At 40.0% G+C, this 16,570-nt stretch overlaps 1 protein-coding gene across 1 annotated transcript; it reads right to left on the bottom strand.

The window, feature by feature from the left end:
* Nucleotides 1–15,375: 15,375 nt before the first annotated feature.
* Nucleotides 15,376–16,289, bottom strand: LOC147620394 (protein TIFY 3-like). Its single transcript, XM_086825400.1, has 3 exons — nt 16,004–16,289; nt 15,678–15,894; nt 15,376–15,567 (listed from the first exon to the last, which is right to left on the bottom strand). The coding sequence occupies exons 1-3, from the start codon at nt 16,187–16,189 to the stop codon at nt 15,506–15,508; spliced, it is 465 nt and encodes a 154-aa protein (XP_086681526.1). The 5' UTR covers nt 16,190–16,289; the 3' UTR covers nt 15,376–15,505.
* Nucleotides 16,290–16,570: the final 281 nt, after the last annotated feature.

A 16,570-nucleotide genomic window follows, 5' to 3' on the forward strand; every position in this document is an offset into this window, starting at 1 on the left:
TTATTTCTTAATGTGGTCTCAGGTATATAGAGACAGGTTTTAGTATGTGAAAGTCTAGGATAAAGCCATCTTATTCCTTTTATATAGGATTTTATACATATTTCCTAGACGACATACTAGGGAGTTTCAAATTCGTAAGGTATGTATGGGTGGTATCATGGTGGTATGGGACACTAGCGATCCCTCACATATATTATCTTATGGGGTAATTTGGGCTCAAGATTGTTGCTTTGCTTACATCACTTAGCATGTTGACCTCAACATTCAAAGACAATCACATTTTTTGAATTCATTTAAAGTTGTTGTGTGGGCATTCTCTAGATAAACTTCTTTTATCTATAGCCTACATATATTGATGAGTGTAATCTCGTTGCCATTTTCACTTGTTGAAATCTCTTTCTTTAAAGTTCAACGAGTTTATCTTGTTGTGTTCGGATTAAGAAAATTTGGATTTTTTTCTTTGTTAGCATTTCTTTCTCTAGTTCCATACTTTAGGTGATTTATATAGTCAACCTGATGGTTTACGGATGGACATATAAGACTCAATCGAGATGTTGATGACTCTCTATGTTGATATGGGTAACTCTGGATGTTGATAATTTCATGAGCAGATGTGGGTACATCGGGCCGCTGATGGATACCTAGTTCCTGCTGTTATAATGCCATGTTTTCCTACTTTATTCTGAATGAGGAAACTACTTTGAGTATGAATTTCTACAATCATCCACAGTCTAATGGGCAAACAAAGCGTATGAAGAATCAGATTGTAGAGGTTATGCTTCGTACATATGTCTCTAGAAAAGTACAAATTGGGAAAAGTATCTTCCAATGATAGAATTTGCCTAATAGCAGTTCTAAACATATGGCTATTAGTTTTAGTTCGTTCATGCTTATGTATGGGTATCAGCCCAGGGCACCTATTGATGTCAGTCTTGAGGACATTGAGCTTGATGTATCGAGGTATTCTTGCGTGTGATATGTAGGAAATGCTGACCGAAGCACTCAGGATTATATCAAGAGTGCTTAGGATAGAGCACAATTTTATGCTGATAGGGGACGCTCATCTGGGTCTTTTGAACCAGGAGTGTTGGTTTATTTAAATGTTCCTATATCCGGAGTGCTTAGGATAGAGCACGATTTTATGCTGATAGGGGACGCTCATCTGGGTCTTTTGAACCAGGAGTGTTGGTTTATTTAAATGTTCCTAAAGATTCTCAGACTTTGTCAATAGGAAAATGCTCAAATTTATCTCCTAGATATTGTGGTCAATTTCGAGTTATACATCGGATTGGCACGGTTGCGTATGAACTAAAAACTACCTCCACATGTTAGAGTTCATCTAGTCTATTATATCAATAGATTGAAAGGGAAACTGGGAGGTGAGGATAACATAGTTACTCCTCAAGAACTCATTGAAGTCAAAGAATTATCCTATGTTCCACATGAACCTAATAAGATACTTGAATTTAGGGAAAGGAAACTTTCTAGTTGACTAATCCATGAGGTTAAAATTAGGTGGAAAGATAAGGAAATAGAGGTTTCGACTTGGGAGTCGGTTGAGATTATTCAGCACAGTTCTCCTTCTTTTCATTGCAATAGTGCAATGTTTTCAGAGAGGGAAAGTATGTTATATGCACATTATGTGTGCATATACTAGGAGGCTAATCCACATTAGGCTTGTGAGCATGGGAGCATGGGAACAAGCTCTAGTGGAGCATAGGTTAGGACTAACCTTAAGGGTTACGATTAGGGTCAGGCATCCAAGGGTCACACATGGGAAATGGACAGTCAAGAGTCACTTGAGGGCCCTCTTATATAATAGGGGCATGGGGCACACTCGAGGGGGGATTAGGCTATGGTCTCTTGATGTTATCTTGAGGCTAGGTTATGATATGATGTTCTCTTGTATAGAGGATTATATCTACTCACCTACCATTTCACATTATAGCTACTCACCCACCATTTCACATTATAGCTACATGCTATTGGATTGGAGTTATACCTCTTGATGGTATGGGACATCAAGGTAAAGGTATGATGTACTTCATTATAATTCATGTGTGCATCCCTTGGGCTTGTCGGGTGGATGAGTTTATGCCTGATTTATACATGTTTATGCATAACAATTATCTAGAGAGATCTTAGGGTTTTAACAAGTACTGACCTAAAAACAAACACTTATTGAAGCAGACCAAAAATCATAAAATACGTGCAGAAGCGATGGATGTAGAAGCAATGACGTTGTCTGAGTTTGGGGGGTCGATGAGGAGGCAGATGCAGTCACGAGATAAGGCAATAGGGCACTGCGATAACGTTTACAAAAAGAAATCAAACACATGCACGAGAGGAGAGGAGTAAGAGTACCTACCATATTGATGTGTCATTCATGTGTCAGAGCTTATAAATGCCACTTATGATCATCCGTACACACCACGGGAGTGGTACTTAGACCACATGGTACGGGACCACATTGGTCTTTAATGGCCCGTATCTCCCTCGGGATTTTTATTAATTCTCGCATTGAGTTCCCTGCAATCGCCCTTTGCGTCGCCCCTCTACATCGCCCCATCGCCCCTTCTTCTTCTATCTATCTCCACAAGCAAACTAAGGCTTTTAATTAAATCTGCAGGCATGTTTTTCTTTCTATCTCTCTCTCTAATTAAATGCTCACAATATTCATTCGGAACACACACACACACACACACACACACACAACATACATAAAGAAAGAAACTTTTCTTTGTCTCCAATAACCTGACATAAACAAAAAATGTTATGATGTTTTAATGAACCATAGCCTACTAAACTGTGATGCATGCTCATTTTCGAAGGCATGGGATGAAACTTTAATTTGAAGGGTTAATTCTATTATGCCGTTCTTTTGTAGGCGTTACAAGGGGATATTGAAAAACTCACCCTTAATTTTTTCGGTTGCCTTATATATGAAGGGTAAAATTGCTTATAAATCTGTGAGACCTTATAATTCCACTTATGAATAGGACACACCACACGCGTGGTTCTAAGACAACCATGTGGGTCTAAAATGGCCTGAATCTCCTTGGGGACATCGAGCTTTCTGCCCATCCTAAACTCTTCCTAAACCCTTGGCGTCGAGATCTCTACCCTTCGTGTCATCCCTCTACATCACCATCACCATCGTCTAACCTGTGTCTTGCCATTGCCGTGGTGTTAAGCTCCCGTTTCACCGTCATCAGCACCATCGCCAATGCAGGTATCCTTATAGTGCATTATAGCTTGTTTTGACTTACCCCCTTTACTTTAATATTGTTATATGGGTCATTATTACAAAGCGGGGGCTCGCAGTAGACATCGTGTAATCCCCCTATCGCTTGGTACTGACTCCATGATCCATACGGCCTCGTGTTTGCTCCCATGTCTATCCTTTTGTACAAAAGGGGTAAGTACCAAGTCGTAAGGAACTCAGAGGCATTGCGTAAGCCCCTAATTGCTTGATACTGACCTGTTTTGTTTTTTCTTCTTTTGGGATCTTCCATTTTGTTATCTGGGTTAGTACAAAGTAGTAAGGGGCTCACATACATCGCGTAATCCCCCTACTACTTGGTAATAAACCCATGATCCGTATGGCCTCGTGTTTTCCCCAATGTCTAACCTTTTGTACACAAGGGGTCATTACCAAGCAGTAGGGATCTCATACGCAATCGCGTTAGCCCTAGGTAATTGCTTTGATATTGACCCTCTTTTGGTTTTTTTATTCTAGGATCTTCCATTTTATTATCTTGTCAGTATGAAGTGGTAGGGGGACTCGCGGACAACATCGTAAAATCCTCCTATCACTTGGTACTGGCCCCATGATCCATATGGCCTCATATTTCCCCCCATGTCTATCCTTTTATAGAAAAGGGGTCAGTACTGACCCCTTTTATAGAAAAGGGCTCAGTACCAAGCGATTAAGAACTCACAAGAATCGTGTAAGCCCCTAATCGCTTGATACTAACCCTCTTTTGTTATGGGAACCTCCATTTTAGTATCTATGTCAGTAGTACAAAGAGATAAGGGGCACATGGACAACACGTAATCCCCCTATCACTTGGTATTGACCCATATTGACCCCATAATCCATATGGCCTCATGTTTACCCCCATGTCTATCCTTTTATATAGAAGGAGTCAGTACCAAGCACTAGAACACCATATTGGGGAATATGGGAATTTCCCACAAGTTTGGGACACGTGGTCAAAAGTTTGGATTAACCATAACTTGAACACCACTAATCCAAAATGAGCGCTTTATAGCTCTTTAGATTCCATTTTTCAAGGGCTTTCCAACGATAGGTCATATGATAGGGTTTTGAGAAACTTACAAACATATTATCCATGTCCCCTTTTTTAAGTATTCAAAAATGAGAATTGGGAAATTCCCAAATTCACTAATATGGTGTTCTAGGGAGCTTGCAGGTATCGTAGTATCCCCTAATCGCTTGATATTGACCCCTTTTGTATCCTTTTGATTTATGGTCAGTACCAAGAGACAAGGTGTTTGCATGCATTGCCTAAGCCTCTTATCGCTTGGTACTGACCCCTTGTACATTAAGCATACTCTTCCTAATCGACTAAAATGTTTCTTTAGGCATGTCGGCTCATGAGCTGGACATTCTCTTAGAATCTAGTGATGAGGCGAAGAGTCTTGCATAGAAAGGTTGTATATGATGGTATACAATGCACATGCCCACCACCGTACTCCTGAATTATCTGTAATGTGTAGAATTTCTTTTTTTTGATAACATTATCAAGATTTCTAGGACTATTCTCGTTGACCGAGAACAAGAATATGAACAGATAGTTTCTGGCAACATTGTGACATCCGATGGTGAATGATATGTTCATCCATTTGATTTTGCAATAAACAAAGTCATGATAAGAAGGCTCAACCGCCGCCGCTGTCTTGAAAAGATCCCCAGCTATGGCAATAGAGTGGAGAAGAAATGCCCATTACACTCAAAGAAGTGTCGTCTTCTCCAATACAGTTATGGATTTCTTTGTTTTTTGCATCTCCTTATGGAAGACTCTGAGCCCTAGACAATGGATTTACCAAGAAGTCAACTGCCAATCAAGGATGATGTAGTTTTAAGAAGAGGTGGCTATCGATCCAGCAGAGGAGAGGGTAAAGGCCGAAAAGGAAACGTTTCCCACTAGTACATCTCTTGTTGCCGGTGTCAATGCAGCAGCACCTAATGAGAACAAACAAGAGGGGGACTTGTCACACCCTTCTCCTTCATGAATTATACCCACACTTTCCTTGTGTGGTCATCAATAAATGTCACATAATACCTGCAGCCTCCCATAGACATGGTCTTCGTAGGACCCCATACATCTGAATGCACAACATCTAGTGTATTTGTTCTCACATTTCTCTCACGTGGAAATACATGCTTTGTTTACTTTCCAAATTAGCATGCTTCACATATTTTCTGCATATCTTTAACTTTAAACTTTGGCAACCCTGTCACAATTCCTTTAGTCTGCATAGACTTCATTCTCTACACATTCACATGTCCAATTCCTTTATCCCAAATGTCTGTGTCTGCAACAATTCCTCAACCACTTCAGGCATGTCTACATTCAATGTAAACATTCTGCCCACTCTGTTACCATTTGCAACCAAGTCTTCAATATAATAACCATCAGGGTAAAACCAAACCTGCAAACCCTGCTCAATCATCTGGCCAACTGAAACCAGATTCTTTGTTATGTTCAGAACATGAAGTACATTTACAAGGTACTTCACTTTGCCATCCTGCATAGACACCGGCACATCTCTAACATGGGTAATTGGATGAGCAGTGTCATCTGCTGTTTCCACTAAACCTGGTCTTTCAAGGTTTTTCATCTCCTTGAACCACTCCCCATGACTTGTCATGTGGTTCGAAGAAGCATCTGAATCAATGTACCATACATCATCTTTATGTGCTGCTTCAACATTTTCAGACATGGCATTAATAACATGCTGCATAACAAACAACCTTTCACTATCCTCATTGTTTCTGCTCAAGGATGCATAGTTGTTTTGCTGCAATTTCCCATTTTGCATGTTAGCTTGCTTCTTATAACAATCTGCCTATACATGTCCAGGCTTACCGCAATAAAAACATCCACACATATCATTATACTGCCTTTGCCAATTTCCACGACCTCTTTGACTCCCCCTACCTCTAAATTGGCATCTTCCACCTGCGTGTTGTTGTTGTTGTGAACTATGGGACTTTTGTTGTTGTTGTTACTGGCCATAATTCTGATTACCTCTTCGGCCACCTCCTTGGTCGCGTCCACGGCCTCCTCTACCTCGTCCTCTTCCTGAACTTGTGTAGAAGGCCTGTTGCTCTGAACTGTTTTTGTTTTGTGAAGACTGTTGGTCTTCACACAAGCTCTTCTCTTCTATAATCAACATAGACACCAAATCTGTGAAATTGGGAATGTTTTTCCGATTCTAAATAGATGTCTTGAACGCCTTGTATTGTGGCCCGAGACCACGTAGACAGACTTCCACCTTATCATCATCATCTACTGAAACGCCAATAGATGCAAGGGATTCCACAATACCCTTGATCTTCAATGCATAGTCATTCACAGACATACTCTTTTTCTCCACAGTATGAAGTTCATTCTTCAACTGTATCTTTTGTGCCTTGGTATTCATTTCATATAGCTTTACCAAGGTGTCCCACGCCTCCTTAGGGGATGGCATCCTTTATGTGCCCAATCATGGTGTCCTGTATGCTGATAGAGAGCCAATACATAACTTTTATGGCTCATTGGTTCTAATCTTTGAACTCTTTCACATCTGCAGTAGTCGGATTGATCTCCGGTATCTCCGGTGTCTCTTCATGCTCACCTTCTATGTAGTCCTAGCAGAGTAACCCTTTCCTATCAAGAAATTTATCAACCTGAACTTCCAAGCATGGAAGTTGTTCTTATCAAGCTTCTCAGCAACAATCTGGTTTATGCCATCATTTGACATCTTGCCAAACACACAAATTTTCCAGAAACAGCACTCTGGTTTTGTCCTGCCGCACTAACTGTTGTATTTTCTGCAGCGGTACTGTACTACACTCAAATGTCACAACCAGTGACCTCAATGTGCATACATACACCCAATGGCAACTGTTGACCTCCTTGCAGCACACACAATGTCTGCACAACCAATCTATCTTCCTTCACTTCTTAAAACAGAGTTCTGCATAGAAACGATGACCCGCAGTGCTTGAAATCACCTGCTTTTTAAAAAACAGAGGTCCTAATGCACCCGAAATGCATTTTTGGCCTGAAAAATTCTGTCCAATAGGACTTTAGTTGCTCTCGTACCGCTTCCTATGCTTCTCTTGCTTGCAGCGCTCAGCCCTTAGTAGCATGAACCAGGCTCTGATACCATGAAAAGATGCAGGGGAGAAGAGAGCTTGAGCTCTTGCAAGCACACACACACACTCACAAAACCTTAAAAGAGAACACACAAGGTGAGAGGCTAAAAATCTTCTTCTTCTTCACACAACACTCAACACACCATATACAAAGATAAGAGTACACACATATGAAAAGGTACTCAACCAAATACATACTAGGGTTCTCTATAGTGTGAACCCAACTAAATGAGCAGGCGCTATAACTATGCCAGTCTCAAGAATGGCAGTCACACAGCCTGTCATCCCACTAGCCGCATATCACACATGATCTTACCAACCATGCCAGTGGTGTAAGTGTGGGGCCTATCCCCCAGCAGGCAGGTCATCAGTGTCCACCGCCTCACTAGATGAGCTAGATATCTCAACAAGGGCTTGGATGTCAGATAGGATACCATGGATTAACAATGTCATTAAAACACAAACTCAGGGAAAAAAATATGAATGGAGGGTAAGGGAACTTACACAGTAGACTGGCATTTAGGTGACTTGAAGACAATAAAGTGCCTTCTTGGGTGTCCACAAGGTGCTAACATCCTAAATCCTTGCCCATGGTACATGAGAATGGTGAGAGAAAAAAAACAGAACAAGGAAGGAAGGAAGAGTAAGCTAGAGAATCAAGATGATGAGAATGACACAGTGGATGATGATGCTGGCAACAACAACAATTGGGTTGGTGGTGTCTTGTCTGCTAACATGCTAGCTGAGCCAAACAGGCATTTGGGAGACCCCAAATGGAATCATGTTATTCCATTCAAACTCAAGAATGTCTACTTTTATACTTTGCATGCATTCATGCATGTGTTTGATCGTCTACTCAAGTGTCACATTGATTACGCATTTACTATGCAAAGCAAGAAACACAACATGAAGCTCTTCACAAAGTAGAGGAGCTACTCAACTCAATTGGGTGCCATGGTAGGAATGTGCAACAAGAAGACCTCTCGCATAAATCATGAAGTGGCCTAGCATGTGTCTATGAGTGGATATAAGGCAAGACACTTTCTAGAGAGGCCAAAAAAAGTAAAGAACTCAAAGTCTTGGGACTTGTGGAAGGACTTGTGTAAATGTACAACGTTTAACTGCACCAATCCAAGCCTTGTAGTTCTACGTGAGAAGGTTTGTTCAGACTTCAATAAGATAGTTAAATTAATGAGATGACCAAAAGCAGGACGACTGTAGAGGAGCACCAAAAATTTTAGGAAGAGCTTCAAAATTTTACAGAATCCATGGTTGAAAAATGGGGTGATACCAACATTACGCATTACACGATAAACATGTAGAGTTTCTTTCTATCAATTTGAAATGAATATGAATAATAACTTTTGAATTGGTCTTATTTTCTTCTGCAACACATTTTGTATGCTCATCGTGCATACTTCATGAATGAATATGGTTCTCTTGACATGTGGAGCACCCAAGGAATGGAAAAATCTCACTACTGGCTAGAGGAGTATTTTTCAAAAACACCCAACATGGAGGAGGAAAGACTCATACATATTACCTCAAAGGAATGTTTAATTAGTTCTACAGATATACTTTTGGGCGAAAACTATCAAATGGAAAAGGCCCGTATGAGTGACTTAGCAAAGGCAACACAAAATCAAGACAAATGGAGGAGATCACTGAAGTGGAAAGTTGGCACAGGACCAACACGTCATGCAGCATGGAGATCATCAACAAGACGAGAAGGAAGAATTGATGCGTGTGAAACCTTTTGACCCTTGTGAACTTTCAGCTCATCCTTTGTGTAGTCGTCTTTGTTTGCATGAAGAAATAGATAAGCAAAAAATCCAAAGTAGTACTCAAGAACCTTCACTTGTTCTTGTGTAGAGGGAAGTTGTCAAGACAAGTCTTTATCCTCTTATCTTCTGAATAGGCATCCCACTTTCCTGACATGCTCTTCTTTTCAGATGAGGATAGGGCAAAGCTGGGTATGTGAACATATTGTGATCATCCCTCATTTATAATTTCTATACTAACCAATTTACTATATGCCTCCCACTCTTCCCCTAACATAGAGCTTGCCATGTCCTTAACAATATGTTCTAAACTGAAGGGCACATTGAATATAGAATCAACATTTGGAAGACATTCATCATGCCCAGCTCTCCTTAACAAATCAAATAGGTTTTAATTGGCACTAGGCTCATCTGTTACCTCTTCAAGTGTCTCTACATCTTCCAAATAGGTTTTAATTGGCACTAGGCTCATCTGTTACCTCTTCAAGTGTCTCTACATCTTCCAAAGGATCATAATAGTGAACCACTTGCTCCATGCTCGAATTGCTGCCAAGACGCGAGGACGAAGAACCAACCAAAACCGAATTTCTAATCATGTGCGGTGAACTGAATTCCCACGGTGCGAGTGAAGGTGGACCAAAAGAAATCTACGGCACGAGCAAGGGGGGCTGAAAGAAAAATAAATAAAATTTAAACAAGGCATGACTATATATAGATATTATTAAGGATGTGTTAATCCAATTCTAGGATTAACAAGAGCTACTACCATTATCTTACATCAAGGAGTCATGGTAGATACACCAAAGGGCCATACATTCAAGATATGAAGCAATAGTGTCCAAAGCTACAACTTGGATGGGCGCCGGTAATGGTATGATGGAGTATTTATGGTGATTCCCACTTCAAGAGTGTGTGGTAGCAAGTTAGGATGAAGTCCTAAGTGATGTACTTCATGGATATATTATGAGATTAGTCATTGTAATAGCATTAGGCCTCTTATGAGCCTAAAGTGCCCGACCGACCATAGTTTAAGTGAGTGTTCAAAGTCCTAAGTGATGTACTTCATGGATATATTATGAGATTAGTCATTGTAATAGCATTAGGCCTCTTATGAGCCTAAAGTGCCCGACCGACCATAGTTTAAGTGAGTGTGAAAACACTCACTTAAACTATGGTCGGTCGGGCACTTTGGGCTCATAAGAGGCCTAATGCTATTACAATGATTTTCACACTCACTTAAACTATGGTCGGTCGGGCACTTTAGGCTCATAAGAGGCCTAATGCTATTACAATGACTAATCTCATAATATATCCATGAAGTACATCACTTAGGACTTCATCCTAACTTGCTACCACACACTCTTGAAGTGGGAATCACCATAAATACTCCATCATACCATTACCGACGCCCATCCAAGTTGTAGCTTTGGACACTATTGCTTCATATCTTGAATGAGGCTAAAGTGCCTGACCGACCATAGTTTAAGTGAGTGTGAACACTTATTGCCATGTACATAAGTGAATTTCTCTCATAATACAACATACTCTCCCATTGTGCAATTGAGTCTTGCTCTTGCTAATGCTCTTGCTAATATCTATCCCCCTAATGCATGCTAGTGAGTGTTTGTGAGCAAAGTGAGGTGAGAGAAGGGATGATGACTCGTAGTGCAACACGGCGATGTGACAATGCTCGCTCTGGGGAGACGTGGTGGAATTGCTTCTCAAGGAGTTATAGAGCTTGGAGCCCTCAAGGGTTATGAGCTCGGCCACCATTGGAAAGATCCTCACGGTTCACCAGGTAATCTCTTTCTGGATGTGTTTCAAGGCGACGGGTTAGGGTGAGCCATTACATTTTTGGCGTTGCTTGTCGGGGAGCCATCCCTTGGCTTTTTCCATTGTTTTGCCTCTAATCTACGTATAACCCATTTCCCATTATCTTGATTAATGGTTTTCCATGAAAACGATGTGTATTTGATGGTGATTTGTGTGAGATTTGGTGAAGAATAGCTCTCTTTTTGTTTAAATAATACTTTTTGCTTAATTTCTAGATTAATTTGTTGATTTTGTTGTTGTTTTTATGGTTTTTCATGTTCTTAGGGCTTGCACATAGTTTGTATTAGGCTTACTTTTTGTATCCATTGCATCACGCAATGCAAGAGAATGCATTTCTTAGTGAATGTTAGCTCTTTTTAGTTTAAACATAGATCTAACATCATTAATTTTAGTTTAATTGTGTGTTTTTTGTTGAAATTGTTTGGATTAGAGTGTTAGTAGCAAGCATTAGGAGTAGCTTAATCTTTCAAAATATTTCTTAACACCATCAAAAAATCCTTAAATTTGACTAATTTCTCTTAATGGACTGGTTTTTGTCATTAAGGGTGATTAATCTTGTTTAAGAGGCTAAAAATTTAGAAAATGTGTTAATTCGGGTATAAATTGATCATATGAATAGTCGAAATTTGGATTTTTGAGTGTTTTGAGAACTTCTAGATGCATCAAAACACCAAATCACATCAATTTTTTGTTCAATTGGAGAAATTTGACTCTCTTTGCTTACCTTAAAAGAGGAGACTATATGAAACACTCAATGATTCACGGCGTGAGAGCCTAAGGTTTCAAGCGAAAAAAAAATCGAATTTAATATTCCATGGAGTCCGGTTCACGACGTGAAACACTCAATGTTTCATGGTGTGAAAGCCTAAGGTTTCACGTGGAAAAACAAATTTGAATTTAATATTCCATGGAGTCTGGTTCACAGCGTGAACCATTTTCTGCACTTTCACGGAACTAGAGTTCACGCGAAAAAATGAATCAAAATTTATAAAACTTGTGAAGTCCATTGACGTGAAAAGGGGTCCGTTGGCATAAAATAAATAAATAAATTTAGAAACCATCCATGTTTGGAGGCCCGTATCTCCTAGACCGTATATCCGATGAAGGCGCTCTAGGACTCATCAAAAACGTGATATCGAGCTCTTCAACTTTGGACTCGGTCGTCCGAAGTCAAAATCGACCATTCTGGCCTCCAACCAGTAGCCCAAAACTTGGACTTGGAAATCGAGGCCCAAAACAGCCCAAAAACCACGAAAAATTGTAAAAAACTGTAAAAATGACGACGAGCCATATTCGGGCTACTTTTTGAGGGTCTAGAAACGACAAAATCACAAACGACTCAGGGGAACAAAGTTGTAGTACTCCAAAATTACTACAACTCCCTCGTACATAGTTTTTAAAAAATCCTTTTGAAACACCCTCAAAAACGTGCTACGAAACAGGGAATAAATTCTTGAAATTTTTTTCCATCTTAAGACAGTGATGGAAAATAGGTTTTAGGACCTCCTCTTCCATCTGGGAAGTTCCTAGCATACAATTTTTTCATAAAAATATCAAGAAGGCAAGGATGAATTCTGCGATGGAGTGTAGGCCAATTTTCTTTATTTTTCTTCCTTGCGCAAGCTATCCAAGATTACCTTTTTATTTTCCTCCTCCCAAAAATAGCAAAGCGTGTTAGTTGAGCCGTCGGGTTGGAGGCTATGTAATTTGCTTTATTTATAAAGTCTTAATAAGCTTATTAAATAGGCTTAATATAATATATGCTTTTATATAAATATATACTTGTAACATTTAAGAGGCCGTTCACGTCGTATAGTGCCTAAGCTAACTAGGGCAAACGGACACCTATTTGATCCAACGAAGAGTACACTAAGTCTCTTGAGATGGTAAACGGGCTGTGGGAAAGTATAAAAAGCAAAATAAAAATAAAAAATATGATTACTCATTAAGGAGCATTTAGGCACTCTAACATGGCCACGATAGAGGGATTGCCAAGGATCACACAAGGACTGAACCCAATGGCTGACATCTTCGAGCCATTGAGATCTATGCCACAAATTCACCTCCCAATGCCATTGGCCATGCCTATAAACAAGCGTGCCATCAGGTTTTACACCCCCCTGTCACTTCCATCCCACCGGGCTTTGGCCCCTTGCCTAATATGCCCGCGAATCCTAAAAGTACCAACCTTTTCCTGGATGCCCACACCTTGGACATACTTACTAGTGTAGGAAGGAGGGTGGCCCAAGGACTCACTACGTCTCTCACGTACGGCCTCAATGACTCATACAGAAATACGACCGTATAAATTTCCAAAATTATGGACAAATATGATAGAACAATAGACCCTCTTCAATTCATTCAAATGTTTGAACAGAGATGTGAAGCGTTTAGAAATCCCAACTACCCCACTAAGGTACATGCGCTGAACTTATGCTTAGAGGGTAATTAAAAGGTAATCGATGGTTCATCATATTAATGCCGGCGATCAAGACCAACTTCAAAACCTTGAAATTAGCCTTTATACATGGCTTTTCTAGACAAGGTGATCGGTGGAGTGCAGTAACATAACTCTATTCAATTGAGCATCAACTAAATGAATCCATTAGAGATTTTATCCTTAGGAGAAAACTCTTGGACTCACGTTGTGAGTCGTGGAAAAAATTAAACGATGTTCAATTGAAGAGATGTTTCATGATGGGCTTGAAGAATAACATCTTACACAACTTGATCATATCCCATCCGGAAACATTCAATCAATGTTGCAAAGAAGCAATACGTTTAGATGACAACATGCTAGAAGATGATCATGTTAGGAGCTGTTCTTGCTCTAAACCAAGTGAAGCAATGGCAGCAAAAGAAAGATTGATCTCGGAATTGGCATTTCCTGAATTTTATGCAGCCTTGCTTAAAGATTCGCTCCGATTTTCTCCCACACAAGAGTGAGTCCATGCTTCCTCTTGGTGTATTTTAATCGATTATACTCAAAATAGCTTTTTGGGGCTTAAAATACATGTCAAGAAAAAATAGCTTTCATATATCCAATCTAAATAATTATCCACTACCATAGAATAATGTGGATGCTACCCAAAATGGAATAAATGCAAAGTGTCCCACATGATGGAATAATAATCCATCAATGCCCAGAGTTAAGCATCTCAAAATTTTCCTGACCTCATCGACTCACCTCCATAATCATCCAACCCAAGGATTCACACTTACACTAACTATGCCAATCAATTGATTAAACTACCAACACAAATATCCACATAAAATCTAAATAATTGAAATGATGCAACCAATATTGTGACGTATGTATGGAGTCACCTGCGTACGTTCAAAGTACACTGCGATTGATCGAATTCAGAATAGCATCCCAATCTAAACATGTGTAGGAGAATTCATAATAAATAAAAACATGGAAATATAAATTTCTTGAATTGCTCCTCATAACAACATCAATCTATGTATGAGTTAATGGAGTCTCTAGCTTATCTCTAAAATGGTCATCCATGAAAGCACAAAGTCATGTCAATACAAGCAACCAATGATCTTCCTTGTTAGGCCAAAAAAGGTTGAACCTTTTGTGGTGCACTAAAAGTATGTGCATCAATGGTAACTAATCAATTGGAAATGCAAGCAACCCCTTTTTTTTTTGTAGCCTTTGCTCGTAGCCAGATCCCTCGTGAAGCTTATGTAATAAGAGATTTTCATGCAAAGAATTATTGTGCACAAATGCTTTTAATGCTTAGATGAGGGCATGATGTATATCCCTTACCAACCAGGGTTATGCCTTTTGTGATCATAACCGTTACCATCTAGGGTTATGCCTTTTGTAATCATAACCCTTACCAACCAATGAGGGTTATTTTTCTGTCATCATCTACTACTCTAATTTGGGCCCGTCTCCTCACAAGCAAGAACACATAAATGAACTTCAGGATCACAAAGATCATGACGCACAATATTCACAAGTTTCTACCTCATTTGTGGTATTTAAAATCTCTCATTGTTTTATTGACATTTACCCGTGAGTCCTAGAATTTGAAGGGTGACACCCAAAATTTGAATTGAAGAGTTCATTTCAACCTTGGTTAAAGGGCGTAGTACATTGTACTTTTCAAGGTCCAAAAAGGAATTGTGGTTTTTTCTATATAGCCGAATAAAAAATCTCTATTTTTTTTCTGGAGATTGATCACATAAAGAAGAAGTGTATCTAAAAGAATTAGGCAACCCTAAATTAGGTGTACATGGAGATATGCAAGCCTTGAGCAGCTACTGTACTGTTACAACTTTTGTAAATGAATGAATGGGGACGCATGGCATTGATCCGGAGGGTTGGCCAAGGATACATTTCGAGCGCCCATATTTGTTTTTTTTTGACAAATTATATGTTTGAAGCTACTTTGCATTTGAGTCCATGATCATACGGCGCTTAATCTTCTTGTATGGGCTCATCTACTGCTAATGCACGTCCACGCAACAGAATTTCGGAGATCTAACATCTGATTCGCCTCTCCAAAAACCTTGCAAGCGATGCCTTCCTAGCAAATGGAAGTTCTGCAAGAAAAACAGTATATGTATATATTAGATTTTTTAATTTTTTTTTAAAGAACATATAATTTCAAGGGGGAAACAAAATAAAAGCAGCAAGCAAATCACAAACGTACCAGATTGAGATCGGCTGGTCACTGCTGCAAGGTGATGCCGCTTCTTTTGTGCTGCAGGTGCAGAAGTGGACAGTATTGATGCTGTACTGGGAAGATTTCTCGAGCTCACTTCACCGCCAGTATTAATGGGTTTTGCCATATCTAGTGCCGCGCAGGATCTATAATTTTGATCACCGCTGCCCCCAATATTTGCGAGAAGGAGCATGATAGCATGTGCCTGCGCCGATGCTGCGTTTTAGTATCCAAACATCACGCAGACAATATATGCACAAAGCTTAATGAACCAATTAACTACTTCTAATTACAATTGAATATCCTGATTATACCTTGTCGGCTGGCACATCCTCGTACACATTGACGGTTCCTGAGTAGAAGATTGTGAGCTGGTGGCCGCCTGGAGCTGCAGATCCGACCATGGGGGCTTGCTCACTGTAATTGTAAGAGTCTGAAGAGGGGCGTGCGAGTACGCCGAGGAGATCTAGGGTTTCTGCAGCGGGTGGGCCTTCCGGCATGGTATTGATCAGTGTGTTGATCTTAGGACGAGCGAGCGAGGATCAAGGGTAGACTGAACTCCAGAAAAGCAAGCCTGGGGTTTGGGTGCTAATTGCACAACCAAATGGGCATGTCCAGAGTCCAGCAGCCTTCAATATATATATATAGACAGAGAGAGAGAGAGTAAGAGAAAGAGAGAGCGAGAGAGAAAGAGGGAGAAATGTTCCAACGCGTTTTGGCCATCGTCACCACCGCACACAAAATGTGCTGAAATAATTTTCCATTTGGCGTGGGCGCCACCCGGAAGCGAGCATTACTCTTTTTCAGCCTTACATCAACCTTTTTTAGTATGGCTGGTTGATCTTAAGACGAATTTGAAAAAACGCAATTTTTTTTTTTGG

The sequence above is a fragment of the Cibotium barometz genome, chromosome 31, assembly GCF_041138505.1.
Source record: "Cibotium barometz isolate CiBa-2024 chromosome 31, ASM4113850v1, whole genome shotgun sequence".
Classification (NCBI taxonomy): domain Eukaryota; kingdom Viridiplantae; phylum Streptophyta; class Polypodiopsida; order Cyatheales; family Cibotiaceae; genus Cibotium; species Cibotium barometz.